A 27,352-nucleotide genomic window follows, 5' to 3' on the forward strand; every position below is an offset into this window, starting at 1 on the left:
ACAGTAGAAGCAACAGCAGGTTAATCTGATGATGATTAAAAGTCACCCTCATGTGGTCAAACTGAAGTACTACAACATAAATATCATTTTATTAGCATTTTAAACTTGTTGTTAAATTAAAACATAAGTTTAAAATTTATTTGATCTCCAGAAGGTTGGACGTGTTATCAGCAGGCCAAGCTGGACCAATCAGAGGAGGACGTATTGGTTTAACCACCCAACAAATGATGTTTCTACATTTTATTTTAGTTTATCAGGTTCTTCTACTGAGCTGTGAAACAAATGAAGTTTTCCACAAAGTCAGTGTGAAAAAATAAAAATGAATTTCTGACCCTGAAAAATTCAAGGTTTTTTATTTGTCACATGCATAGTTATACATGTATAACACACGGTGAAATGAAAATGTCTTGTAGTCATTCCTTATTTGAAGGTGATGGATTCATATTATTGTTTTGTTTTGTTTTCTAAGATGGAACAAAGTCTGAGTTCATGCATGATTTTAAAAAATGAACAAAATCAACACAGAAAAAACATTCACAGGTCAACATGACTAATGTTCTTCACTGTAATTAAAATGTTTTTAAATGAATAAAATGTCATTTATAAAGTGACTATTAGAAGTAAGCAATGGTCAGTGCATCAACATAGAGCTGACGAAATAATATTAACTGAACAGATGGAAAATAAGAGCCGTCATAAAAGATCAAACAACTTTTTCCTCTGCATGATGTCGCACTGAGACGATGTAATAATCATAAATCTTTCATTACTGCTATTACTTCAAACTCTCTGAATGTTGAATTCATCACTCGGCTTTTATTATTTCCTATCAGCTTTAAGTCTCAAACGTGAGCATCACAGCAGTAAAACTTTGGATCTGTCTGCGGCAGGCAGAAGACTGACAGCAGGCTAAACCAATCAGAGGAGTCCTGTAAACACCATCACATACTTCATGTATAAAATAAAGAGTTTTTACCTCGTGTTTGTGGTCCTAGAATCAAAGTTCAAACCTTATCAGTTATTTAAGCTGAGTGGCTTCTGTTAAACACATGAAATAAAAACCCTGCAGAGACAAACAAAGACGCATTAATGTGTCTGTAAAAGTTTATTTAACAGAGAGCAGATGAAGTGTGTCATTAAGCTGGAGCAGTTCTACTGACGCAAACATCAAACTGAGTTTCTGGAGTTCAGTCAATTTGTACATTAACATCTTAAAACAAACAAACAGCAAATATTTTGATTTTTACTGAAGAATTAAAATAAAAAACAAAAACACGAATATTTGTATTTTAATCATTTCAGAAGTCAAGAGAAAGAGTTCATCATCGAACACTGAACAAACTTCCATCCATCCTCTTATCTTTATTAGGGTCACAGGGGGCGGAGCCTATCCCAGTTACACAGGTGGAGAGGCGTGTACACCTGTACAGGTCCACAGCCTGTCGCAGGAGAAACATGAGAACATAAAAACAGTTTGGTGTTGATGAGAAAATCAAACTTGAACTGTTTGATTTCATACCTGCTGTGTGACAGGAGGTCAGAGGTCAGCAGAGGTGCCGAGTCAGCAGGTCCCAGAGGCAGCAGCAGCACAGGAGAGTCGAGCACGCCGCCAGACACGACTTCCTGCCGCCGCCCTGATCCTGCTGCTGATCCACCACGTAAACTGGAAGGACAGGAAGTCACATGACTAAAGCCTGCAGGATGCGTACCCAGTATAACAATCAGTTGTGACGGCTCTACAGTTTTTTCTATTTTGGGATCCGTATGATGTCATAGAGAGGAGAAATCCTTGTATGGCCATCAGAGAAGCCCCGCCTCCTGTTTGTGAGGGACAGCCAATCAGAAAACCTTGTTTTTCTTGTTTTATATGTATTTTCTTTTATGTGGTTATGTGTTCATGACGATTCAGACTCGCAGCTGCTGAGGTCGTCTGAGCATGTGCAGAGGAGGGAGGGTGGAGGCTGAGGATGGAGGAGGAAGATTTTTCCCCACTATGACACACAAACTGCTGACCCTGCCTGAGCTCTCTGTGTCGTGACCTTTGACCTGCCTGCGTGTTTTGGTGGGTACGAGGCCCCTGGGGGCCCGTCGAGCCTGCCCTGGTAGGCCGACTGGGTCCCAAAGGTGCTCTGTGGGGTCATCGGAGCCATGTAACCTGGATGTTCATGGTAATAGGACTGAGGGAAGGTCTGCAGAGGAAACACGTGGTTACCATAGTAACACTGATGGTCAAGTGACAGTTCGTTAATTTGAAGAAAAATTTATTTTCATGCAGTCAAAGAATTTTTAAATCCTAAAACTGAAAAGAGGCTGAAATATAAAACCAGAAGCTTCATAATCTCTGATGATCCTCAGGATGCTGCAGCAGTGCATGCTGGGTACCTGGTACGGAGAGCTGGGGAAGAAGCCAGGCTGACAGGCGAGAGCTGTAAAGAAACAACAGGATCAAAACTTAAACCTCAGTCTGAGAAATGAAAACAGCTGATTGGCTCAGATTCTGCAGGTTTCCTGAAATGAATTCTTCTGTCCCAGCCGCCTGTGAACGCACCTCAGACGCCTGTGAACGCACCTCAGCCGCCTGTGATCGCTCCTCAGCCGCCTGTGAACGCACCTCAGCCGCCTGTGTGCCTGCATCCTCCCTGCTCCACCCTCCTTCCTCCTCCTCCCTGCTCCACCCGTTGCAGTAAAGGCAGAAGAAGCTCATCACATAACTAAACTTTAACTAATGACTTTAATGAAGGCTGTTGCTGTGGCAGTGATGGTCCGTGTTGGTCAAGTTACTTGAAAAAAGTAATTAGTAATTAATAACCAGTGATGGGAATAACAGAGTTACCAACAGCGTTACTTTTTCAGTAACGAGTAATCTAACTAATTACTATTCCTATCGTTACAACACCGTTATCGTTACTAACAAGGAAATGCGGTCTGTTACTGTTTTTCAACAGACGGCTGAAGCTGTGTTCAGCTCACTGCAGCTTATATCAGCTGCAGGAAGTAGCTGTAAGAATCAGGACGCTGCAGCTTTAAGCAGCTGTGCTCCTGCGGACGGTAACCATCACTTTCTGGCACAACAGCTGGAGCTCAGGGGGCAAAACAATCGCACGAGTGCTGCTGTTTGACTGAGGAAGAATAAAGGAGTCGTGGTCAATCACATGACCACTTACAGACAAAGCAACAAGGTGACATATACCAGTTTATAAACTGTGTTGATCGGCCAGTAAAACCAGAGTCATGATAAACAATATAACAAGTTAAAAGGTTAAAACTAATAAAGTTTTAAAAAGAGACTTTTCCATTTGATTACATTTTGTATGATGATGATGCAGAAAAAGCAGAACTGGGCTGAAAGATCTAAATCGTGTTTTTAAAAAGTAACTAAGTAATTAATTACTTTTGAAAATAAGTAATCAGTAAAGTAACGGGATTACTTTTTGGGGGAAGTAATCAGTAATTAGTTACTGATTACTTTTTTCAAGTAACTTGACCAACACTGGTCAATACGTCAGTCTATTTTCAAATAGATGCAAGTAAAACACAGCAGAAAATAAATAAAGTCAAAGACTCAGCGGTCCTGTTGCTCTATTTTCACCTGTAAAGCAGGAGTGGGGTAGGCGGAGGGTTACCCTGGTGCAGGTGTGCCGCGGTCAGTGGAAGAATCCGCGAGTTTCTCTGTGAGTTTCCCATTACGTCGTAGCTACTCGGTGCTTGTTGGAAGTTTAGGGGTTTTTTCGCTGTAAAAAGAAGTTTTCTTCCCACGCACAGCGGACACTCATGTTTTTGTCACTTTTTATGGAATCAAACTCAAAGTAAGGTCAGTACTTCCACGCTTTAAACGCTGCACGCTCATACTCTCTCTGCACTCGATATGTGATCCACTGTTGATCTGCACACAGCTGTTGTCACGAACGTCGCACTCGCTTACGTCACTGTCGTGAGACATTCTCGCAAAAAATCACGGTTTTAGTAACGCAGTAACGCAGCGTTCCTACGGGAAAGTAACGGTAATCTAATTACCGTTTTTGCAATAGTAATCCCTTACTTTACTCGTTACTTGAAAAAAGTAATCTGATTACAACGCGTTACTGCCCATCACTGGTGATGGCACATGCCAACCTTTGACCTCTGTGGCTGAACATGAAGCCAGTTTTGTGTCTTTCAGAGTAAAGCTTGTGCAGCGCAGTTGCACACAGGAAGTGATGTCAAAGATAAAAGAGGACAGACCTGGAGAGAAGGCGGGGGCCGAGGGGCCCTCAGGGAAGTGAGGACGGTACGGCGGAGGCTCGGCGCTCATCCTGGAGGGACGGTCGGCTGATGGCGTCGCTGTAGAAGAGGAGAGCAGAGACACTGAGCGGCTGTCTGAGCGTGGATGCTGACGCGTCTCCTGAGTCAGAGTCAGGTCAGTGAACGCTGCCTCACAGCTCCATAATCCAATCTGCTGCCACAGACCTCCACCTCTCTGTCAACACTGTTTTTATTCACGCTCAGGATTGTTGGTGTCAGCTGAGCCTTATTTACCGTCTGCACAGCACAAAACTTCCAGCTGAGACACAAAGAAGCTTTCAGATGTTTGAACGGGAACTCAAGGTTTCCCATAATTACTTCAGAGCTTCAGTTTAGTCGTCAATACTTTATTACCAGACAACAGAAAGTTCATTTTAACCAAATAACCAGACTCCATTCACGAATCCTGCAATTTAAGGTTTTACAAGCAAGCCTAAGAATTCCAAACTAATTCATTTTACACTTCTGGAATTTTACAGTTTCAAAGTGTCGTCTCTTCAGTTCGTCTCTGTTTAACCCACCTCACTGCAAAAAAACGTCAGAATCCAGGAAACTTTGACCTCAGTCTGCTGCCCGCCTGTAAGAAACCTGCAGTCATCACAGAGCCTTTAAACGTGTGGTTTTTAAATGGAGTCTGGTGTGACAGAATCTGAACTCACCTTCCAGCTGAAGACAAACTTCTGCTAAATCATTGATTTTCTCCCCGGTGAGCTGACAGACGACTGACGGGCTGAGGAGGGCAGACAGCTGCCAGAGGCAGAGGAGGTGTGGTCAGAGGTCTCCTCCTGCTCCTGCTCCTCCTCCTGCTCCACTGATGGTGGCTTCCTGTTTGTTTTTCTTGCAGCGTTTGGGCTCAGACTGGTTCACAGGAAGCCAAATAAAGTCTGCAGCTTTCAGGAGTCACCCTGGAAACAGCTTCAGAGATATCTGCTCATACAAACTGATCACTGATCAATAACATTCAGCCTCATCTCTTTATTTTTTTTGTTGATAATTTATCATCTTTTGAATGTATTTTAATTTTTCAATATTTTTCATTTTTGGTTCTGTTTTTCTGTCTTTTTTACATTTTTAATATTTTATTTTTCACTTTTTAAAATCGTTTTTAACTGTTTCTTTGTTTTTTTACACAAACAATAATAATATCGATTTTTCTTTCCCATTATATGTGTTATTGTTTCATAAATGATAATGTTTTACATTTTTATTAATAAGATTTATTATTTTATTACTTGTATGATTTTTTTGTGCTTACTTTTAAAATATTTATATTCATTATAAATGTTTTTACATTTTTATTTAATTTAATGTGTAAAAAATAAATACAATTTTTTTACATATAAATGTTATTTCTTTAAACAGCTGTTGCTCGAGTTTCATACCAGAAAAAAATGTTTTTATCAGTTTATTATTGGTTCATTTATACATGACATCATTGATCACTTTTACTGCGAGGAAACAATGACAGCCTGTCAGATGCTCAGAAACTCAATCTTACCTAATAACAGTAAATACAACACAGCTTCTATTTAAGGGTACGTCAGCCAATCAGGAAGCAGAAGGAGAGTCAGATGTCACTGTGGGCGTGGCATTTGTTTCAGTTCATGCCTGCATGCAAACTGCTGCTTTCAGCACAGGAAACAGGCCAGTTTATCTTCAGTCTGTTTCTCCAGCGCGTGTTCATCGCCCTCTGGTGGCCGAGTTAGTCAGTGCAGCTTTAAAACACGATAATGAAGCTCAAAGCAGAACAAACAGACGCGTCTCTACAGTTTTTGCTACGTGTCCTCTGTTTACAGGAAGTCTTCCTCCACCTTGGATGTGAAGCGGTCCTTTTTACTAACGTGGGCGGATTTTCACTGTTACCCTTTGAGCCGATCGCCACCTCCTCTGCTCCTCCCTCGTTTGTGCTTGTGGTGGTGACAGACCCTGGAGAGCCGCACAGAGTTCAGGTGAGGCTGTGGCAGTCACACACAGAGACTGATGATGTTACCTCTCAAATCAAACGCCTCACAGTTAGGAGGAGCAGATGTGACTCCGCCCCTCGAGGGGAGAAGCTGTGACGACAGGAAACAAGAAAATGAACTTCAGTTACGACTCATAACCTCGGTTCTATGTGCACAGATGGAGCTGAAGGGGTCAAAGGTCAGGGCTCAGCCTTGTTTATGGTGTGGATGGATGTTTTCAGCGATGAACCTGCTAGCCTTTAAACTTTCGGACGTGTTGGTGGAGGTTTTGATCGACTTCGTCCTTCACTCATCCTGCTGATCAATCACAGCGACTGATTCAGGTGTGTTTGTGGTCCAAGCATCGTGTTCTGGAGTTGCTGGTGATGTCACTCAGCCAGGCGGACCACCAGAGCCCTATGTGCACAGAGTTCAGCCAATCAGAGGCCGGTCTGGAGGCCCAGTGTGGTCAGGGGTAACATATCTGGAGAATCAGCTACCCTAACCCCTGGGGGCTCTGGTGGTCCCGCCTTCATCATTAGGACGTGGCGGCCTGTTTGTTGCGGAAAGTTTCAAAAAACGCCATCATGCCCTTCCTCACATTGCTGCTGCTGCCGCTACCCTTCGCCATCCTCTGCGCCATCATGCTGGAGCTGCTGCCACCATGGTGACGGGATGTGAGGGGAGGGAAGGCGGCGCCATCCATGGAGTTGGCCCGTTTCACCTTTGACGGGTTTGCACGCCATGATTTGGTCCTTGGGGGAGGAGTCTGAGCCACCAGACACTTCTGATACTGGACCTGAAGGAGCAACAGCAGCCAACAGAGGGCGCCAGAGGAATGATTTATTCTTATGATTAATATTTATGCAATATATCAACAAAAACTCTGAGTGTACGTCAGGTGATCAGTGTGATGTCCGTGACCTGCATCTCTCACCATGCACGCAGCCTGGACGGCCTCGGAGATGATCCCAGCGTCCGGTTCACACCAGAACACGTGACATTCAAACTGCTGCGTGCCGCCGTCCACGATCACTGCGAAGGTGTGGCTGTCGTGACCGACGCCCAGGAAGGTGAGGAAGCGTACCTGACACTCCCAGAATGGCTCGTCGCCGTCCTGTCAGCACGACAGGAGGAGGGTTAAACACAGCCATGATGACCTTTGACCTGAAGTCTATGTGCATCGAGGACTGTACCTCTCCTTTCCACAGAGACAGGACGTTATCGGTGACGTGGATCACGGTCGGCTCCCAGTCGTCTCGGTCTGTGGAGTTCATGATGCTTTCTATCGCTCGGTTCAACACCTCCATACCTGCGACACACATCAGCGACCTTTAACCTTTTAATCACACAATATTAAAACACTCCTACTGGTTACACTAAACATTCACAGAGGGTTTTATTTCCACGGAGGCCCTCCTGATCGGAGACCTCAACATCTGCGATCGTCCACGTCAGATGTTCCCTGTGGCGCTTCAGGCCTGTTTCAGGTCGCTCAGCTGATCCGTGCATCTCCAGGTTTCATGACCAGGACTCACCTGGTCTCATGTTGTTAATGTGGGAGCCGTGTATAAAAAAGATCCTAAATAATTAGAGCAGTATTTTGTTAAGTTGCTTGAATTAAAGCTGAAAGTCTGCATCATGGTTGTCTGCATGATCACCTGTATGTGTGTGCTGTACATGAGTGTATATCATGGTCCAAAGCACCAGTGTTTCCAGTGAATGCATATTAATGGTTGAGCTCAGCCCAGGTGTGACAGGTGTGTTTATGTCCTACCCATGGCTCGCGACACCGGCAGGTTGCCGATGTACTGGACCTCAAACTTCTGCACCTGCTGCCGCACTGCCTCCAGAAACTCCACTGAAACGACAGCAAGATCAGTAATCAGCCAAAATTAGTGCAGGACCAATCAGAGCGCAGCGTCTACACTAAGGACGCACGGCAGGTGACTCACCTTGTCTCGGCAGGTCCTCAGGTGAGATGCTCTCCATGGTCAGGGAGCGGGACGGCCTCATCAGAGCCTTCTCAGACATCATCTAAACACAGAGTGTAGAGAAGTAAAAAACGCTGACCTCTGACCTCTCAGGTAAACCAGCTGACCCACAGCTGTAGTTGACCCTGAGCTGCAGGTGGCCCTGAGATGTGGGTGACCTCCACTGACCTTTGAGCACATCTCATGCAGCGCCGTGGCGATGGCTTTGGCTGGAGCGTCGCAGCGAAACACGTGACACTTCAGCACACAGCTGTCCTTATCCCCCGCCACGAAGGCAAAGTCACTGAATGCACCACACACACACACACACACGCACACACGCACACACACGCACGCACGCACGCACACACACGCACACACACGCACGCACACGCACGCACACACGCACGCGCACACGCACACGCACGCACACACGCACACAGCGGACCGATCAGGTGGTGATCAGCAGCTGAACTTAGTTAATGACCCTGACATGTGGAGGAGGCTGTGAGTGTAAGGGTAGTGGTTTACCTGTCCCTGCCCAGGTGTGAGGGGGCGTGGCAAAGAAACACACAGAGTTAGTGTAAACAAACCGAAGCATGCAGGAGCACAAACCAGGAGTTCAGCTCAGTGAAGCACAAACACAGGAAGCGGGGGAATACGCTCTCTGATTGGCTCACCTGCCATTGTTGCAGCCCACCCCCCAAACACGGATATTGATGATTGGCTGACAGTGCAGGGGGGTGTGGTCTAATGGGTCCAACAGGGTCAGGGTGTCTTTTTTCAGAACTAGCATCATCTCGCGGCCCTGCAGACAGACAGGTGGATGGACAGGTGATAAACAGGTTCCACAGGACACACGTGCACTTCCTGCATCCTGCCACAGGAGGGCAGCAGGTGTCTCACCTCCCCCCAGGCACCCAGCCGGTCTCTCTGCTCGGGGCTGCTGCAGTGAGACAGCTGCTGGATGACGTTACTAACAGCGAGGCTGCTGCGACCAGGAGAAAGGTCCTCCTCCTCCACCTGCAGCCAGCCGAGGGAGCGCACGGCAAAACACTGGACAGGTGGAGGGGGAGACATGTAGAGGGGGAGACAGGTGGAGAGGGAGACAGGTGGAGGGGGAGACAGACAGTAGGTTGATGGGTGACAAACAGAAACCAGGACACAGAGGCAGAGAGATTAAATCAGATTAATGCGCAATAAAACGAGGTCGAGAGACACAGACACAAACAAAGAGAGAGAGAGTGAGATTAGCGCAGATTAGAGCACCAGAATAAGTCCTGGACCAACGAGGACCTCTCGTTTCTGTGTTCAACACGTCGTTCCAGAAACCTCTCCATCATTTTCATCATGTTCACACAGGAAGTCGAATGTGCCCTTAATTTATTACCTGTGTAAATGAACAATAACCACAGGGGGCGCTGTGGCCCCAGTCAGAGTTAAAGTGACAGAGTTTTTATTTATTTGACAGAATCAGGTATTATTAATGTTGCTGTCTCACCTTGGAGTCAGGGTCGTGGTTGGTAAGGTCATCTTCGTGCCACGAAGACCTGAGAAACAAAAAGAGTATCACCTGCACAGGTGTAGAGTGCAAACAGCAGGTCCTCATGATTACAAGGATCAGTGTGTCCTCATAAGTCTGCAGAACTACAGTGAGGACCAGGGTCGGGGTCCAGGACACACCTGTGGGGATGTTTGTAACCAGTGGGGACAGCTGTGACGGGACTTCAGCTGTACGAGGACGTGTGTTTACAGTGAGGACATGTGTCCACTGTGAGGATGTGTTTACACTGTGAGGACATGTGTCCACTGTGAGGACGTGTGTCCACTGTGAGGATGTGTTTACACTGTGAGGACGTGTGTCCACTGTGAGGACATGTGTCCACTGTGAGGACAGTTTACACTGTACTGTGAGGACGTGTGTCCACTGTGAGGATGTGTTTACACTGTGAGGACATGTGTCCACTGTGAGGATGTGTTTACACTGTGAGGACGTGTGTCCACTGTGAGGATGTGTTTACACTGTGAGGACGTGTGTCCACTGTGAGGACATTGTCCACTGTGAGGACGTGTGTCCACTGTGAGGATGTGTTTACACTGTGAGGACGTGTGTCCACTGTGAGGATGTGTTTACACTGTGAGGACGTGTGTCCACTGTGAGGACATGTGTCCACTGTGAGGACGTGTGTCCACTGTGAGGATGTGTTTACACTGTGAGGACGTGTGTCCACTGTGAGGACATGTGTCCACTGTGAGGACATGTGTCCACTGTGAGGACGTGTGTCCACTGTGAGGACATGTGTCCACTGTGAGGGTGTTCACTGTGAGGACAGTTCCTGTCCACTGTGAGGACGTGTGTACACTGTGAGGACGTGTGTCCACTGTGAGGATGTGTTTACACTGTGAGGACGTGTGTCCACTGTGAGGACATGTGTCCACTGTGAGGACATGTGTCCACTGTGAGGACGTGTGTCCACTGTGAGGACATGTGTCCACTGTGAGGTGTGTTCACTGTGAGGACAGTTTACACATGTCCACTGTGAGGACGTGTGTCCACTGTGAGGACGTGTGTCCACTGTGAGGACATGTGTCCACTGTGAGGACGTGTGTCCACTGTGAGGACATGTGTCCACTGTGAGGACATGTGTCCACTGTGAGGTTGTGTTTACACTGTGAGGACAGTTTACACATGTCCACTGTGAGGACGTGTGTCCACTGTGAGGACAGTTTAGTCGTCACTCTTTAAAGGACAGCTGTGTCCTGGACCTGGACACCTTTAAGCTGTCATGGTGGGAACACATCACCCATACTGCACATGTATGTGTTACCTGTCCTCAGGTGGACCTTCTGTCTCCTTGTTGGAGCTCTGCTGTCCAGCCTCCTCCTGCTGAGACACCACAGAAGAAGAAAAGCCTGAGGTGACCGGGTCAATCTGAGCAGGTTTACTGGAGCAGGTCTGCTTCTTCTCACCTGGGCATCGAGCAGCTGCGGTGTCCCTGTAAGACGGGGATGTTGCCACTGGGTGGCGCCGGTGGGAACGTGCCAGTAGTACGTTCCCGTGGAGTCTTTGATGGTTCTCCAGCCAGAGGGAAGGTCTGGGTCCAGCAGCAGGTTCTGGTCTGTCCAGATGTTGTCTACAGGGACACAAAGCAGGTAAATATGAACTGTTTAAAAGATGGAGCAAGCTTCTGTCTCTGAGAACATGGGCGGGGCTTAAACCTGCATTCAATCTGATGGCCACCAGTGGGCGATGTGTGTGGTTCCTGTTCTGTTCATGAGTCGCTCTATCACACGTGTGATAGACTGGAGCATCGACAGGAGTACGCTCATTGGCTGACAAACTGTGATCGACTGATTAGCCAATGAATGTGCGCCTTCACATTTAGACCCTTTTGTATTGTCTATATCAGTAAATATTTTTAACAGCGCCCCCTGCAGGTCACAGCAGTGGCTGTAGCTGGCGACCACAGCCGGCTGCATCGGATCGTCAAAGCAGCTGCCGACACCATCGAACATCTCTGCCTCTGCTGCATCTTTCACAAACGCTGCATCAGTCGGGCCTCCTGCATCGTGCGTGACCCCTCACACGACTCTTTTCTCCTCCCTCCCATACGGCAGACGCTGTTGCAGCACCGGGGCCGATCCTGCAGACTGCGGGACAGCAGCTGAACTCACCACAGGCTCCTCCCCCCCCACACACACACAAACTGTAAACTGACTCTATTGGACTCCACAGACCACTGCTGGATGCTGCTCTCCTGCTTATGTTGATCACTTTGTTTCACACTGTGAAGCTGCTACGCTGGTCATTCTAAACAAAGTCACTTTAAATCTCAATTGTAAATTTTAGACTGTTATTAACCCTTTTACCTCAAAGTGTACATTTACTCCCCTTTATATTTTTAGATTTATTCTTATTCGTACTCTTCCCATATGTTGTTCTTGTGCTCTGTATGGAACTGGAGCCTCGTCGTCTCGTCTCCATATACCGAACTGTACATGGCAGAGATGACAATAAAGTTTACTCTGAGTTTGAAAACCCTCGTTGAAGATTTTACAAAATCTTAAATATTCTTAGATTATTTTAGTCTTCTGTTTAAACCAATAGCACCCCGTGATGATGATGATGATGATGATGATGATGATGATGATGAGTGTTACTGCATTCATAAATGCGAGTCAGGGTTCAAATAAAGCACTAGCCAAAGTAATCTCATTACTGCACTCATCTCTAATCGTGTCGTCAAACTTCTTTCAGATGTGAAAATGTTCAAATGTTCTGAACTCAGAGTTCAGACAAACATTCATTTTGTGTGCAGCTGAAACATGCTCACTGTCAGCTCCAGCTGTGAGTCCACAAACTGAGCTCAGACATCCATCACCTCACAGCTGCTTTAACCTCCTAGGACCTGCGTCCACATATGTGGACATCACATTTTGGGTTATTTAGACCAAAATACTCAATTTTGCTCTACAAGGGCCTGATATCCACTTACGAGGACATTATACTGCTACTGTTCTATCGAAATTTTAAACAAATATCCTCATATGTGGCTCTCATTTTTCTTAAAAACAAAAATCAGGTAATTCTTTGTTTTTACATTCATCAGGTCCCAATCCGCCCAAATATCAAAGAGAGATTAAAAATGCTGCTGTGGAAGAGTTCGGGTCTTATGGGGTTAAAGCACCGCTCTGCCCATCATCAGATCAGGTATCGATCCCGGGACATCAGCACTGCTGTCTGCTGCAGAGGACACGTCCATGCGCGCGCAGTCAGCGCTGACACATCACAACTGCATCTGTTCACTCTGAAAGCAACGGCACTTATAATCATTTTAAATTCAATGAAGTGAGCGGTTGCATTTCTGTATAGACACATTCAGCAGCTCACGTTTAATGAAAGCGTCCTTTTAAAGGTAGCTGAACGCTCTGTGATTGGCTGCTCTCTGCACTGAGTCAGCGATGTTCAGATGTGCGTCCGTGGATCTGAAACGTTTTCTCAGATTCTGGTTCCCTGCAGGGTCCTGGGTTGTTCTGGAGAATCCTGAGCCTGAACATAAGTCTGTATGTTTCTATGAGCTGTGCCCCGAGCACGGACACGTCCACCACCTTGTGTCCTTCAGGCCTCCTGCTCTGCTCTCACACTGCTGACTCTCTGAGCTCTGAATGTTCCTGTTTTATTCCTGATATCTCTGTAAAAACTACAACAGGAGAGGCCGGCGGTGATCGGAGGTCACGCTGCGTTAGAGGAAGAGAGGAAACCGGAGAAGCTGTGAATAATTAATAAGTGCTCCGAGACACCAGACGCTGAATGGGCTGATTAAAAGACAACGATACGATCAGCCTGAGACGGGGAGGCGGGGCCATGCTGCTGACCAGCAGAGCTGCAGCCTGAAAGTCGTTCCCACAGCAGAGCACTGATTGTGTCAGACAACAGTTACCTGTGATTGGGAGCTTATACACACTGAGACGCTTACATTCAGTCATGTGGGGGATTTAATATTCCTGGTATATAATCACACGTGTTTCAGATTAAGATGAAAGTTTAAAGTCACGCTCATCCAAACCTTTATTTTAGTCTGTTTCCCCAAACAGGGAGAGACGCCTGCTGAGCATGAACTAAAGGTTTGTCTCATAAATGTTCATGTTGAAGCTGAACGTTGAGCTTCTGCTGGTTCAGGGCTGATGAAGGACTGAGACGGCACCAACGACTGAGATACGAATATAAGAAATACTTTACCCCGTGTTTGGGAAGCTTCCTTTACAATAATAAGAATAATAAGAATAATAATAATAATAAGAAGAAGAAGAAGAATAATAAGAGAGACTCCATCTGTTGGTCAAAGTTACAAATTTTTGTTATTTTTTTCTTTTTGTTTGTTTTTTCAAGAAAAAATCCGCCTTAGCTTTTTATTCGTTTTCTAATCTGTATTGGGGACATTATTTTGTACATGTGCGACCCGGCTGTTTTAAATGGTATGACTAATAGAAATGAATACATGTACCGCGTTACGTATTTAAAATACAAAATATGAGTAACTGTATTCCGTTACAGTTACCGTTTAAAAAGGTGGTATTCAGAATACAGTTACTTTGTTGAAATAAAGGGATTACACGGTACTTTCCTGTTTCATATGTTCGGCTATGCCCTCTCTATTTTTGGTTTCCACGCCCCAAACAAAACGAGGCTCTAATGTCTGTGTCTCAATCTCGCGGCCGCATGATGATAAGAAGGAATAAGTTATTCACAAAAATGATTTAATATGAAGGCAACAGGCAGAGTGTTACGGGCATTGCCCTAAAGCAGCGGTCCCCAACCCCCGGGCCTCGGACCGGTACCGGTCCGTGAGTCGTTTGGTACCGGGCCGCGAGAGTTGAGGCTCAGGTGTGAAATGTATGGTTTTCAGGGTTTTTATCGGTTTTCAGCGTTATTTTGTTATCGTTTTTATCGTTTACTCGGTTTTCCTGGGTCTTTTCACGTGTGTTATGAATAAATCTTTTTTTTGGTACCGGTACTAGTTTTATTTTGTTGTATTTATCCGCGACACCTTAAAGGCCGGTCCATGAAAATATTGTCGGGCATAAACCGGTCCGTGGCGCAAAAAAGGTTGGAGACCGCTGCCCTAAAGCATGCAGCCTGATGGAGCGTAGCCCGTGCTGCAGGGAGGATGGACCTGTGATGTGTCTGTGAGCGAGGAGGGAGAAAAAGGAAAAGTAGGAGCTGTCACCGAGCAGAAACGGGAGCTGGAAGCATGTAAATATAATAATAACCACTGCAGCCAAACAGAGTGCCTGACGAGCCCAGTTGTAAGTAAGCTGTTAAGACTCGACTGTACACTGTGTTCGTGTTTTCCTCTGAAACAATAAGTTCCGTTGAGCAGCCTTTCAACGCCTCTCTCTGTCTCTGCAGCAAAGTTGACCCACACAACAAAGTAAAGCTAGTTTTCGCTACGAGCCGACAGCGAACCCGACGTATAGCCAGAGGTCCCTTTACTACGGTTCGGAGCCGCAGACCTGTTTTATATACGCGAGGAATAGTTTCTACACGAGATCACTGTAACTTGCCTTACTATGTAATAAAGCATGATAATATATTAAGTAATCCAAAGTATTCAGAATACGTTACTCTCATTGAGTAACGTAACGGAATATCGTTACAAAATACATTTTGGCATTATGTAATCTGTAATCTGTAGTGGAATACATTTCAAAAGTAACCTTCCCAACGCTGCATATATATGAGAAACGGCAGCTCGGAGTCTGGTCCAGCCCTGGATACAAACAGCTGACTTCACAGGCTGTGACCTGAGCGTCCTGTGTGCCGACTGCAGCGGAGCTTTAGCTCATAATGACCCTTTAAAAGACGAGTGATGGAGGACAAACACCACCGTCCTTCTGTAGACTTTGTTGTGTCCCTCTGTGTTTTCCTGTCCCTCTCTAATGTTTTGGGCCTGATGAGGACCCCGAACACCAGAAGGTCAGTCAGTTAGCAAGGCTAAAGCTAACAAAAAAGGTTGCATTAACAATAAAAACACTGAAGACTATTTCTGCTTATTCTGTTACTTTTCCTCCAATCAGCACTCATATGCTGGTTAGCTGGAAGACTTAAAGTGAGCACTTAGGTTATATATCCAAATGCTTCACTCCGTGTAGCCACGTACCTGCACAAACAAACTCTAGAGCCAGGCTAGGGCTAACACATGGTATCATGCTAACAGACCCCAAATAACAACAACAACAAATGTTCTTAAATATCTGTGAACCTGTGTACCCCCTCTCTGCCTCCAGTAATATTTCTGTTTATATTTATACATTTGACAGCTTAACGTTGACTACAGTGATGGCTGTGCTGACAGATCTGCTGCAGCTGGATAATCCACGTTGACAGTAACTGTGTGAAAGGTGCACCTGCTGGCTACATACATGATGTACTGATACAGACTGAAGCTAAAGCTCTAAGGTTCAATCATGACAACATGCTAACACAACGAACATAAGCTAACAAGTTCAGAATCATGAGTCTGTGTCAGAGCAGTGAAGCTAAAAGGTCAGAGGTCATGAGATTATGCTAACAGGCTGCAGTTTCATTTTTGTGGACAAACACGTTAGCAGGTCCTGGTTAGGCAGCAGCAGCACCAGGACCCCTGTTTGCATGTATGTGTGATTGTGTGTGTCTTACCATCATAGTTGACTATAATGATGGCCAACATGTAGTCCTTGCCCATCATGGCTCCGCCCTCCAATACGTGTGTTCCAATCAGCTGATCACCAACACACACATACACACGGGCCCAGAGGACGGTTGTTAACGTCTTCTCCCGTTCGCCTCTCTCTCTGTCTGTCTGTCTCAGTGTCTCTCGTTCCTCCGGCTGTCGCTCTCTCCGACGACACCATCAGTCTTCTTCTTCTCCTCCTTTGTGCTTGCCCAGCGTTTGTCTCTCCCTCTCTCTCCCTCCTCTCTGCCTGATAAACGATGCTGCTTGTCCTCCTCTCCTCCCTGTCCTCCCTCTCCCTGACTCTCCTCCTCCTGCTGATGTCATCACTCCCCTCCCTCTCCTATCTCACCCTTCACTGTAAAAAACTCAGTGTTACTACTGTGGTCGCGTTCACATAATGTCTGGTAAACAGTCAACTCGAGGCACTTCATATTGTACAGTAGACCCTACAATAACACATACAGAGAAAAACCCAACAATCATATGACCCCCTATGAGCAGCACTTTGGCGACAGTGGGAAGGAAAAACTCCCTTTTAACAGGAAGAAACCTCCCAGAACCAGGCTCAGGGAGGGGCGGGGCCATCTGCTGTGATTGGTTGGGGTGAGAGAAGGAAGACAGGATAAAGACATGCTGTGGAAGAGAGACAGAGATTAATACTCCTCCAGATTTGGAGGTCTGATTCTCATTCCCACTGTTTCACACTCGGCTGCAAACCGTTCCAGTGCGAGCTGGAGGCCATCACTCCATGAAGCCAACAGAACCACATTTTTTACAAAAAAACAAAGAAGAGACTCTGAGACCACCCAGTGAAGCCTTCAGACACTTCACTACGCCTAGACGTTCTGTCCATAAAAGTTATGAAGAGAATCGATGACAGAGGGCAGCCCTGGCTGAGTGCAACACCCACTGGAAACCAGTCTGACTTATTGCCGACTACGCGGACCAAAGTTGTATTAGGATGGCCTGCTTCAGAGACAGGGATGATAAATATGAACAAGTATCTCTGCCTGGTTTTAGACATCCAGCAGTTAATGTCATCAGTGCAGCTGACAGAGGTCAGATCATAAGATCATCTGCACGGAACAGCAGGAGATGTTGTGGTTCGTTATGATTGTACCAAGTGGGAGCATGTAGAGGCTAAAGAGCAGTGGACCGAGGTCAGAACCCTGAGGGACCCCTGACTGGAGTGTGATTACTTTGACCGTTAGATATGGTGACAGGCAATTCATTTTGTTTGTTTTCAAATCATTTGCTGAGAAATGAAAGATTATAAATGATTAATTATCAGTGGCTCTAAGAGGTGTGACACAGATGTGACAGGTTGGTGGGGTCGAGTACAGAGACTGTAACTGATGAGGAACTTCAGGTGAGAAAGTTTAAAAATGGTCTTGTGGAGTTGAACCTCTATTTCCTGGATCAAAGTTTCACTTTTCACTTCACTAACGGGAGCACGATACACGGTTATTAGTTTGACTTTCACAATAAAATACTCCAGCGATCAACTAATGACTGCATCCAGGTTCATTAGTTTGTTTACAGTCTCTCTTTATTTCAGGCTCACTGCGTGTCTCACTACGTCATCATATCTGTGACACAGCGGCCACGTGTCCCGGAAATGTTTGTAATGTTGGGAGTTCGTGAAGCTCGAGACATTTCAAGATACAGAACCATTTCCTTTTCAAAGTAAAAGCCTTAACATTAAACGTAAGAACATGTTTAAACGCAACACTATAATCTATTTTATTCTAGTTTCTGGAAAAGCGTTTTACTCATTTCATTCATTCATTTCATTTATTTGTTCATTTCCAGGCACAACAAATACCTATATTGAACATAAAATGCACAAAACAAAAAACAAAAATTGCCTGAAAAAGGAGTGGGACGAAGAAAACTTATTAAATCCCACCCCTATACTCACTCATCAACAAAAAAACAAAAAACAAAACAAAACAATAAACTTCCCGCAGCTACGCCCATTATTGCATACAGTCCCATCAACAGCCCCGGGCGCATACAAGCATCTAAACGGCAGCTCGCAAACAACAATTAGAGCCTTCATAACTGAATACAGAATATATAAATTATAAATTACATTACCACAGGTAACAGGCAGAATAACTACAAGTAACAAAACACAACATATACATACATATATATCTACACACACATGTACATATATGCACATACATACGCACACTCTTTTTTTTCTTTTTTTGAATCCATACCAGCAATGGTAAGAGAACAGACATTACAGAGCACACTAAAAAACCATCATTGAGTATACTGTGACCAGACCAACTGTTTGTAGAGAAATTTAAATCTATGAATATTTTTGCATTGTTTCAGTTGTAAACTCAGACTGTTCCAGATTTTCACACCACATACAGACACACAAAAACCTTTACGGGTTGTTCGAGTTCTGGGTAATTTGAATTCTCCAAATCCTCTACACATTATAAACCTTTTCTCGAATTTCAAATCTAGTTTGTAAATTTGCCGTATTTACTACATTTATAAATTATTAACTCTAAAAAGTCATCTTGTTTCTTTGTTTGCTTATCATAATCAGAAAATATGTATATTTACTCACTTAAGTAACTCAGTTATTGTATAATATTATTGTTAAATGTTATATTTTTATTATTTTATCATAGGTTTTTATTTTATATGCAGCAATTTATTTTATTCCAAAAATTTAGTGGTGACAGAAGAGTTTTCTCTGCCTTTGCACATCTATCTCTCCTTGAACAAGAAAAAATACATATAAAAATGCATATCCTTTCTAATATTTATTCAGTGATATTAGAAAAATATAAAATAAATAAACGTTTCAAGAAACTTTTATTTTGAAGCTGGACCGGAAACCGTTCCCCGTGTAGTCTGACCCGGGCCCGGCGTGTCCCGTCCACAGCAGGACTCTGTGTCGGTTTACTTTAAGTTTAATTTGGACCAAAGTTGCCCCGAAGCTTCGGTCCCTGTTTAGCTCGGTGGATTAGCCTCCCGGTTAGCTTAGCCCAGCTTCCCGCCGCTGCTCTCTGGACTCCAACATGGAGGACATGTACGTTAAACCCGGTGAGTTTCCTCCTCCCGGCACAGAGCGGCTCTGCCTCCATGAAGAAGGACATTAATGTTAATGAACGGCGTCGTGCCCGGTAACGATCTGCTCTCCTCTCATCGCCTATTAACAGAACACAGTGACGAACTTCATTCACAAATCTGTGAATTTAAAGTTTTTAGGACTACAGGCAGATAATAGGTTAAAATAAGTGGTAGTAGTTTATGACATCGCACAATCCATATAGGGGGTTGTGTATTACGTAACGGGTGTTGACTTGTATATCGTAGGTTATGAGGTATCCAGGGGGCAAATCCCGCTAGGGACACAGTTCGGCCATGGCCAGTACCAGTATATGTTAAACTAGGTTCGATCGCCAGCAAACAATCCAAGGTAATAAATAGAAATAGGAGGAGTGTACGACAGAATATTTGTCTGCTTCACTTTTAACGGTAACGGGCTGTTGCGACTTGTATGAGTACGTGTAAGGTTACATTTGAATTTATGTCTGATTTAAACATGCCGTTTGTAGCTGATTTCTCTATGAGTGGAGTCTTCGTGTTCAGAATGATGAACCGGAGTTTGGTTGGACTGGCTGGACACGTAAATGAGTCCGCCTGCTCAGCTGGAACAGAATCACCTGAGAGCCAGGTAGTACCGGACTGCAGTCGCGTGGTCAGCTGACTCCGAAGGGAGTCTGTGTTTATCTAACATCAGAGACACCGCGCGTGGAAAGAAAGACGCGACGAACCTCATTCAAAAACCTGTTAGTTTTACATTTCGCGGAAGCTTCAGCCAGCTCACACACACCTGACACCTGTAAATGTTAGTGTTTCTTAATCCTGAGTGTATTTAGGTTCGGCTCACGAGTCATGCACCAGATGATCATCATCCAGGTGCAAACAGGAGTTTCATTTGATGTTTCCACAAACTGAAAGTCCTGATCAGGTTATAGCGGAAATCACGTGATCAGTGACGGCTCGATAAACGACCTGACTGACCTCCTTATGTTTACACACACGTGGACAACGTTAGTGTTGCTGTTTTTAGATTACAGAGCTGCTTTCATTGATCAGTTATTGATTACGAGGCATCAGATGGTGTGTTTCTGTCTGACCGATGAGGGTCATTGATCACATGAACAGCTTCAGCCATCTGTCACAGGGCAAACTGGGGTATTGATCCCAGTGTGCTTTAAATTAGAGGATGGATCATGTGACCAGTGAGGGGATCAATAATCAGTCACATCTGAGTCACAGTAATGAATCTCCACAATCCACCTCCTGCGTGATGTGAGTCATGTGAGTTTGTGTTGTCCCTGAACCTCACACCATCTCACCTTTACCTGAAACGTCCCAGGTGGAAGGACCACGTCTTTATCTGAATTCTGCAGACTGTCAGGTCCCTGCTGTCAGTAGTGTTCTCAAAAATAGAAACGCTCTTCGCTGTTGTTCAGACTCCATTTTTAATTCCATTAAGTAGAAAATCGGGGCGATCGTGGCTCAAGAGTTGGGAGTTCGTCTTGTAATCGGAAGGTTGCCGGTTCGAGCCCCGGCTCCGACAGTCTCGGTCGTTGTGTCCTTGGGCAAGACACTTCACCCGTTGCCTACTGGTGGTGGTAGGACAGTGAAGGTAAGCTCAGAATCGAAAAAAGAAGGTGGCGCCAGTGTCCGGACAGGCCTCGCCATCTGTTCAGTCTGCCCAGGGTGGATATTACACAAAATCACGATTGGTCTGTGGGCTACAATGTAGCTGCCATCACCAGGTGTGTGTGTGGAGTGACTTGGATGTGATAAAAGCGGCTTCTGGAGAGGTCCTGTTAGGTAACGAGTCATGAAGCGCATATACAATATACAAGGCCATTAATACACAACTAATTCAATTGTGAGCTGCGGCCTTTCATGGTGTTATCAGGAAAGCATTGTTTACGGGCAAGCAGATGGAGCAGAACCGGTGACTGCGTGCATGTCCTACTTACTGAAGGAACATTTAGAAAGCTAGGTTCTCCAAAACTTCCACAACTCTTGAGCATGGTATCCAGGAAGCGGTGGCTGGCAACGACCCCCCTCATGTTCTCCTATGGCTTCCAGACGGCCCACGGAACCACGAGAGGTACCGTCCATCTAACCGAAGAGACCGGCCTACCAGCGCTGACACATCAGGAAATAAAACGAACAAAAGTATGTTTGACTGTGATCGACTCGATAATGAATACGGCTACTTATTGGGAGCCGTGTATTTTTTTCTTTCCTCCAGCTTTTTTGTCGCTTCACGCCGCACGTGAAGCCCGTGTATGTGTGTTGAGCTGGGAGGGTGGGTGTAGGGGCTGAGCAGTTTACACTGCAGTACACAGGAACAGAGCGGGAGGGAGAGTGAGAGCCGGGGGCAACAACAGACAACATGGTGACATTAGAAAGGTAGAAAAGAAGCAACATCTGGACCCATTTCAGCTTTACTGACAACACAAAGGCAGAGTGTGAGTCTGCAAGAAGACGCTGTCGCACAGAGCTGCACAAACAACCTGCACAGGCTCCTGACAACTGTCCACCCATCAGTGCAGGGGGAGATCAAACACAGTCTGCTGAGTGTGATATTAATGAAGGTGCCAGTGTGTCTGCTGCAGCATCTGCAGCATCGTGCAGTGCACCACCACAACCCTGAACCAACCCAGAGCTCTGAGAGCGTTTGCAGAAGTCTGACCCAGCAAGACACGACTCAGCTGATAAAGACCTGCAGACATGACCGCACTTGATTTCCAACTATTTTCAGTTGCTGATGTTAAAGGATTCAGAAAGTTTGTTCACTGAATCCTGTGAATGCACTTCCAAACAATCCTGCCTGCATGACGGAGAACGTGCGTCTGCGCTTTGTTTTGCATATTTTCATTTATATTGCTTTGTGTTGTGGTCTGCAGTGTTTTGTGTTGTTAAGTAGTTAATAGCAGAATTGTAAATAGTTGGTTTTTGTATTTTATAATTTATGTTTTACATTTTATGGAGTGAATCAGTATTTCATTTTGTCCATAATTTTATGTTGTTGTTGATAATAAATTGATTCAAGCAATAAAACAAACAGTCAGCTGATCCACCTGCTGCTAAGAACTACAACAGATACTTAATAATGACCTTCACCTATAGGTGCAGGAGCCCCACCTGCAGCCCCTCCCTCCTCCAACCCTCTCGCACCACCTCCCTGTGCTGTAGCTCCGCCTCTACTCAACCCAGGTAAGAAAGGTTTCTAATGAGATGTGGTGAGTTTACACCTGACAGCTGAGACATTTATTGTTTGGTTTCTCCCAGCTGGACCTCCACCTGGTGCTGTGGCCACGCCCCCTCCTCCTCATCTGGGGCAAATGAGGACTAAGAGAGAGGCTGCGATCAGCCAATCAGAGAGTGAGCCTGAAGTTGAGGGCGTGATGTCGGTGCTGAACGGAGCGCTCGCTGCCTGCAGACGCGCTGTGAAAGTGAGTTCAAAATGACGTCATTCAGGGGTAAAACCGCAAAGGATTCTGGGAACTCGTGGCAAGAGGTACTAGCGCACGCAGGCTTTCCAGACATAGCTAGAAAACTGCCACCGCAGGTTCTGAAAACAGACACAGCGATGAAAAAGAAACACAAAAATGTCAAGAACTTGTGTATTATTAACTGCTTAATAAACACAAGCAAACAGCGTAACGCATAGACAGCCACGAGGAAGTCCGCACGGGTAAAGAGATCGGTTGTGTATCGTGATCTACGTCGTGAAGAGAAAATTGTTCGAGCCTATAGTTTCCGATAAGTAACAAAGAGCCACGGGGATGGCCTGGATTGCAGCCCATTCATAAGACCAAATATCAACCTCGTCCCGCTATGAACACTCCAGCTGCACAAGGAAGTTAGGTCTGTGTTGTAAGCAAGTACTTTGAAGAAGGACAAAGACATGTCGGGCAGATAAAAACCCAATTTTGTGCGTTAAGAAATATGCAATACAAGTGATATAGCCCAAGCTGCCTAATAAGCACAAACCAAGGCAAATGTTATACCAAACAACAAAACTCATCCAGATTTTGTTCTTCAAACAATATATATGTAAATCTGTTTTTGAAATCTAATCAACAAAATATATTTTAGAAAATTAAACCTGATTTTGTCGCCTATCTCAGGAAATTCACTCCGGTAGTTAATGCCGTCATTTCACTCCCAACATAAATTGGTGATATACGTGTTACAAGCAAGTCTGGCGCTGAACAGAAATTGTGCGCGCTATGCTCCTTTATTTATTGTGCATAAATAGTGAATTGTCTAACACAATATTGTGTTTCGCTTCTGATTATTATGGTACACTGACCAAAACACATATACTTATATCACAGGGATGAAAACAAGTTGTATTGTGTAATTCACTATATTAGACCCCCAAGTAACGATTACAGCGAATACCAACAAGTAATTATTGTTCGACAATCGCTACATCTGTAATGGCGAACCAGAAATTATTCATCCACTAACTAATTACAATTACCGGTTGAGACTCAAAGGTACCTATTAATAAACGGTTAACGATCATGTGTATTTATCAGCCGCACGATCTTGTGAGACTGGTATAACCTTACCTTGTTCGTACGATGGCTTCTCTTGGCGTTCTACACGGTCATTTTCAACAGGTCCTGCACCCATCCGCTCGGTAAACATGTACCTGGGCTTGTTGCCAGTGACCTGAAGTACATAAACTTCAACGAGTGTATTGGCCTCACTCCACAGAACCGCTATAATTATAAATATGAGCGTGGTGAAAGTTGGGCAGCACGCTGACGTCTTTTGTCCCTCTGTGTGCTCGTGAGGGTCTGACCCTTTCACTCCTTTGATTTTGTCCTCGTATCTTTTCTTTGACTTTTCATCAAGTCTGTCTTTGTACGGACCGGCATTGTTCTCCTTCGTTTTGTACAGAACTTTTTTGGGGGCAAAGAAAACGCAAGAAGGTTTTGGAACCAGAGAATGAACGTTTTGCGGTGCTGCAAATGCTTGCGTTTGATGCATTGCTTTGATTGTTTTGCCACGAGTACCCGTCATGCAATGCGCGAAAGTCACGTGGTCTGTCAATCTCTATATATTACATCAGCAGGGGGCGCCACCACGTTGCAGTGAATGTTACTGTAGCACAAAGTGACCTTTGACCCTGAGCTGAAACTTTGGCTGTGTCCCAATTCAGGGTCTGCAGCCTTAACGGTCCTCAAGGGCCGCCCACTCAAAGACCGCTAAGGCCGGAAGTGCGAGGCTTGTGAAACAGGACGGTCTAGCCTCCGTCGCGCTGCCCAGGTTGCCTAGCAACCATGATACTAACTGGAAACGTTTCACACAGCTTTGTTTGACAGAGATGAAGGAGAACGTGTTTTGTTCGTTTGTTTCTACACGAGCTTTGTGTGGTTTAATGAGGCTGAGACCACACGACTGTCAAACATGATTCCTGTGCTGAACAGTCGTTTAAGATTAGCTAGTAATTAACAATTAGCTGATGTTGTTCATGAGACTAAAGTCATCTCACTGTGGTAATGTAAATATAATATGGCCAATATTATAGTTATTATATTAATCATTATTAGTTATTACAGCAGTGAGCTTGAACTCTGGGTCAAAGATTCAAGTTGCATTTATTTATTTGTCCTGTCACCTTAAATCTTCACTCAAAGAGAAGTACCTGTGACAGTCTATATACAGATGTTTTATATATAAGAGACAAATGTTGTTCTGTCTACATCGCCACATCCTTGAAATTCAGGGCAATGAAGGACGTGTTTGAGGCTGCATTTCGAGCAGCCTTTGAATTGGGACAGCCTTCGTCGCTGTGACGTAATCGTCCTTAAAATGCGGCCTTTAAGGCTGCAGACGCTGAGTTGGGACACAGCCATTATCTTCATCAGAGAAATAACCAGATATTTCAAATCACCTCTGAGCGTCACAGTCTCACCTGCAGTACCAGGTTGGGCCACCGAGAGGCCAACGAGTCATTTCCTTTTCTGTTAACACAAAAATGTGTTTAACTCAGAGCGACCTTTGACCTGTGTGCAGGCTCAGGTGTGTAATGAAGTGGCAAAGCGCCTTCACCTGATGGAGGACAGCTGGAGGTCGGGTAGACTGAGCCTGCCTGTCAGGAGGCGCATGGACACCCTGTCTGCAGGTAAGGTGTCTCACTGCACACCTGTGTGATCGCACACCTGTGTGATCACTCGTCTGTTTGTCTCTCAGAGTTACAGAAGGGTCGCTGGGACGCGGCTGATGACATCCATCGCTCTCTTATGGTTGACCATGTGACTGAGGTTAGCCAATGGATGGTTGGTGTCAAACGACTAATTGCTGAAACCCGAAATCTGAGTCCAGAACTGCTAGAACCACTTCAGAAAGTGAGAGGGCTGGTCGAGGACTCCGCAGAACCTGTCCGAGAACCGGTCAAGGAACCTGGAGAACTCCAGCAGTCTTTACAACTAGTCCAGAAGGAGGAACAACCAGACTCAGCAGAACCAGCCCAGGACCTCGTAGAACCAGTCCAGAACCCCGTAGAACCAGTCCAGGACCCCGTAGAACCAGTCCAGGACCCCGTAGAACCAGTCCAGGACCCCGTCTCTGAGTCCTAACTGTCCAGGACTCCTCTCTTGACAAACTCTGGCGCTTTCACCAGGATTTGCTGCTTTAATTCTCACCATCATGTACTTAAAACAGTCTGGACTTTGGCCACTCCCAGCGGCTAAGCCTGGTAATCTTGGTATCTTGGGATTTTGAACTTAATCTTCCTGGACTGTATTGGGAACTTTGGACCGTAAACAAAGTCGCCCCTGATTCTGCTGCTGAAGCTCCTCCCCCCACTGTAGCACCCTGCCATGGTTTTGTTTCTCTGGCATCTTTCTGGGCTGGCTAGTCCAGCCCAGTGAAACCTGGTTTCAGGATGAGTGTTTGGTCCTGATCAGGTGGATCCTGTTTCTGTCTGATGTGAGAATAAATCTGGTTTCTGTCCTCGATTTGTGTCCGCCTCTTTAATGCTCAATGACTGACTGTTTCCTGATCCAGAACCACCGACATCGGGTATAAAAGTGTCATTAGTTTCTAAGTTTAGGACTGAGCTCAGTCACCCACCTGTGGAGGTCCTCGGTCACCTGGGTCATGGTGAGACTACCTGAGGTAGGTTCTTGAAGATATTTAACCCGTCCTCTGAAAGGCTTCTTCAGTTAGGTTACAGAACGCTGTGATGATCACAGCCTTATTTTATCTGTGTGACATTGTGATGGTCCGAGCAGCGAAGGAAACTTAGCCACAGGTTAAAGTCCAAAAACAAGAGATTTTTTATTAAACCCCAAAACATCATAGTTCAATCCTGCAAAAAGATTCAAAATGTTGGGCCCATAAATAATAATCAGCTAATCAGCCCACAAAAAGGGGTAAAACACACAAAACCCAACTGAAACTAACATCATGAACTCCGATCCCCCCCATGGTCCTGAGTTATGGAATGAGCCAATCTGCAGTTTTCCATCAAGGCTTGCTCCGCCCCTTTTCCACCTCTTGGCTCCTCAATCAAGGGACTGGAGCAGCTGCAACTAAGGTAACTCAGAAAACAAAGATTAATCATACATAACAGTGTAAACTGAAATGTGCGCACTTATTTTAGAATGCAGTGTTATGTGGATACGTGAATGAACTCTAAATCAAAACCAGTTCTTCATTGTCCTGTAAATTAATTCTTATATTTAAAGAAAGACAGATGTGAATGCAACGTTATGTATAAGCCTCAGCACTAATATGCTGATATTACCCCTGTGTGGCTGTGAGTGCAGCCATCACACACACGTTCCTCTGATAACGGCTGTGACGGGGGGAGGCGGAGCTCAGTCGATCCCCTTGATGTGAGCGCGCT

At 45.3% G+C, this 27,352-nt stretch overlaps 3 protein-coding genes across 4 annotated transcripts; 1 reads left to right on the plus strand and 2 right to left on the minus strand.

Annotated features, from left to right (window-relative positions):
- Positions 1-353: 353 nt before the first annotated feature.
- LOC121812551 (cysteine-rich and transmembrane domain-containing protein 1-like) lies at positions 354-5,241 on the minus strand. 2 transcript variants are annotated; one of them, XM_042215067.1, is made up of 7 exons: positions 4,941-5,241; positions 4,803-4,858; positions 4,222-4,320; positions 2,383-2,426; positions 2,051-2,189; positions 1,520-1,663; positions 354-1,439 (listed from the first exon to the last, which is right to left on the minus strand). In XM_042215067.1, the coding sequence occupies exons 3-6, from the start codon at positions 4,289-4,291 to the stop codon at positions 1,545-1,547; spliced, it is 372 nt and encodes a 123-aa protein (XP_042071001.1). In that variant the 5' UTR covers positions 4,292-4,320; positions 4,803-4,858; positions 4,941-5,241; the 3' UTR covers positions 354-1,439; positions 1,520-1,544. The 2 variants fall into 2 exon arrangements, with proteins under 2 accessions (XP_042071001.1, XP_042071002.1); XM_042215068.1 differs by having other exon boundaries at positions 4,803-4,869.
- An 876-nt stretch (positions 5,242-6,117) lies between these two features.
- On the minus strand, positions 6,118-16,690 carry LOC102314566 (amyloid beta (A4) precursor protein-binding, family B, member 3). The gene is made up of 13 exons (XM_005949911.2): positions 16,377-16,690; positions 11,168-11,331; positions 11,026-11,084; positions 9,699-9,747; positions 9,104-9,253; positions 8,878-9,005; positions 8,729-8,734; positions 8,387-8,501; positions 8,180-8,261; positions 8,002-8,085; positions 7,421-7,536; positions 7,162-7,341; positions 6,118-7,023 (listed from the first exon to the last, which is right to left on the minus strand). Exons 1-13 carry the CDS (start codon positions 16,423-16,425, stop codon positions 6,763-6,765), a joined length of 1,443 nt encoding a protein of 480 aa, XP_005949973.2. The 5' UTR covers positions 16,426-16,690; the 3' UTR covers positions 6,118-6,762.
- A 2,589-nt stretch (positions 16,691-19,279) lies between these two features.
- Positions 19,280-26,457, plus strand: sra1 (steroid receptor RNA activator 1). Its single transcript, XM_042215078.1, has 5 exons — positions 19,280-19,488; positions 22,609-22,695; positions 22,771-22,934; positions 25,516-25,624; positions 25,693-26,457. Exons 1-5 carry the CDS (start codon positions 19,464-19,466, stop codon positions 26,076-26,078), a joined length of 771 nt encoding a protein of 256 aa, XP_042071012.1. The 5' UTR covers positions 19,280-19,463; the 3' UTR covers positions 26,079-26,457.
- Positions 26,458-27,352: the final 895 nt, after the last annotated feature.

The sequence above is a fragment of the Haplochromis burtoni genome, unplaced genomic scaffold (genome assembly GCF_018398535.1).
Source record: "Haplochromis burtoni strain Fernald_Lab_line unplaced genomic scaffold, NCSU_Asbu1 Contig_654, whole genome shotgun sequence".
Lineage (NCBI taxonomy): Eukaryota > Metazoa > Chordata > Actinopteri > Cichliformes > Cichlidae > Haplochromis > Haplochromis burtoni.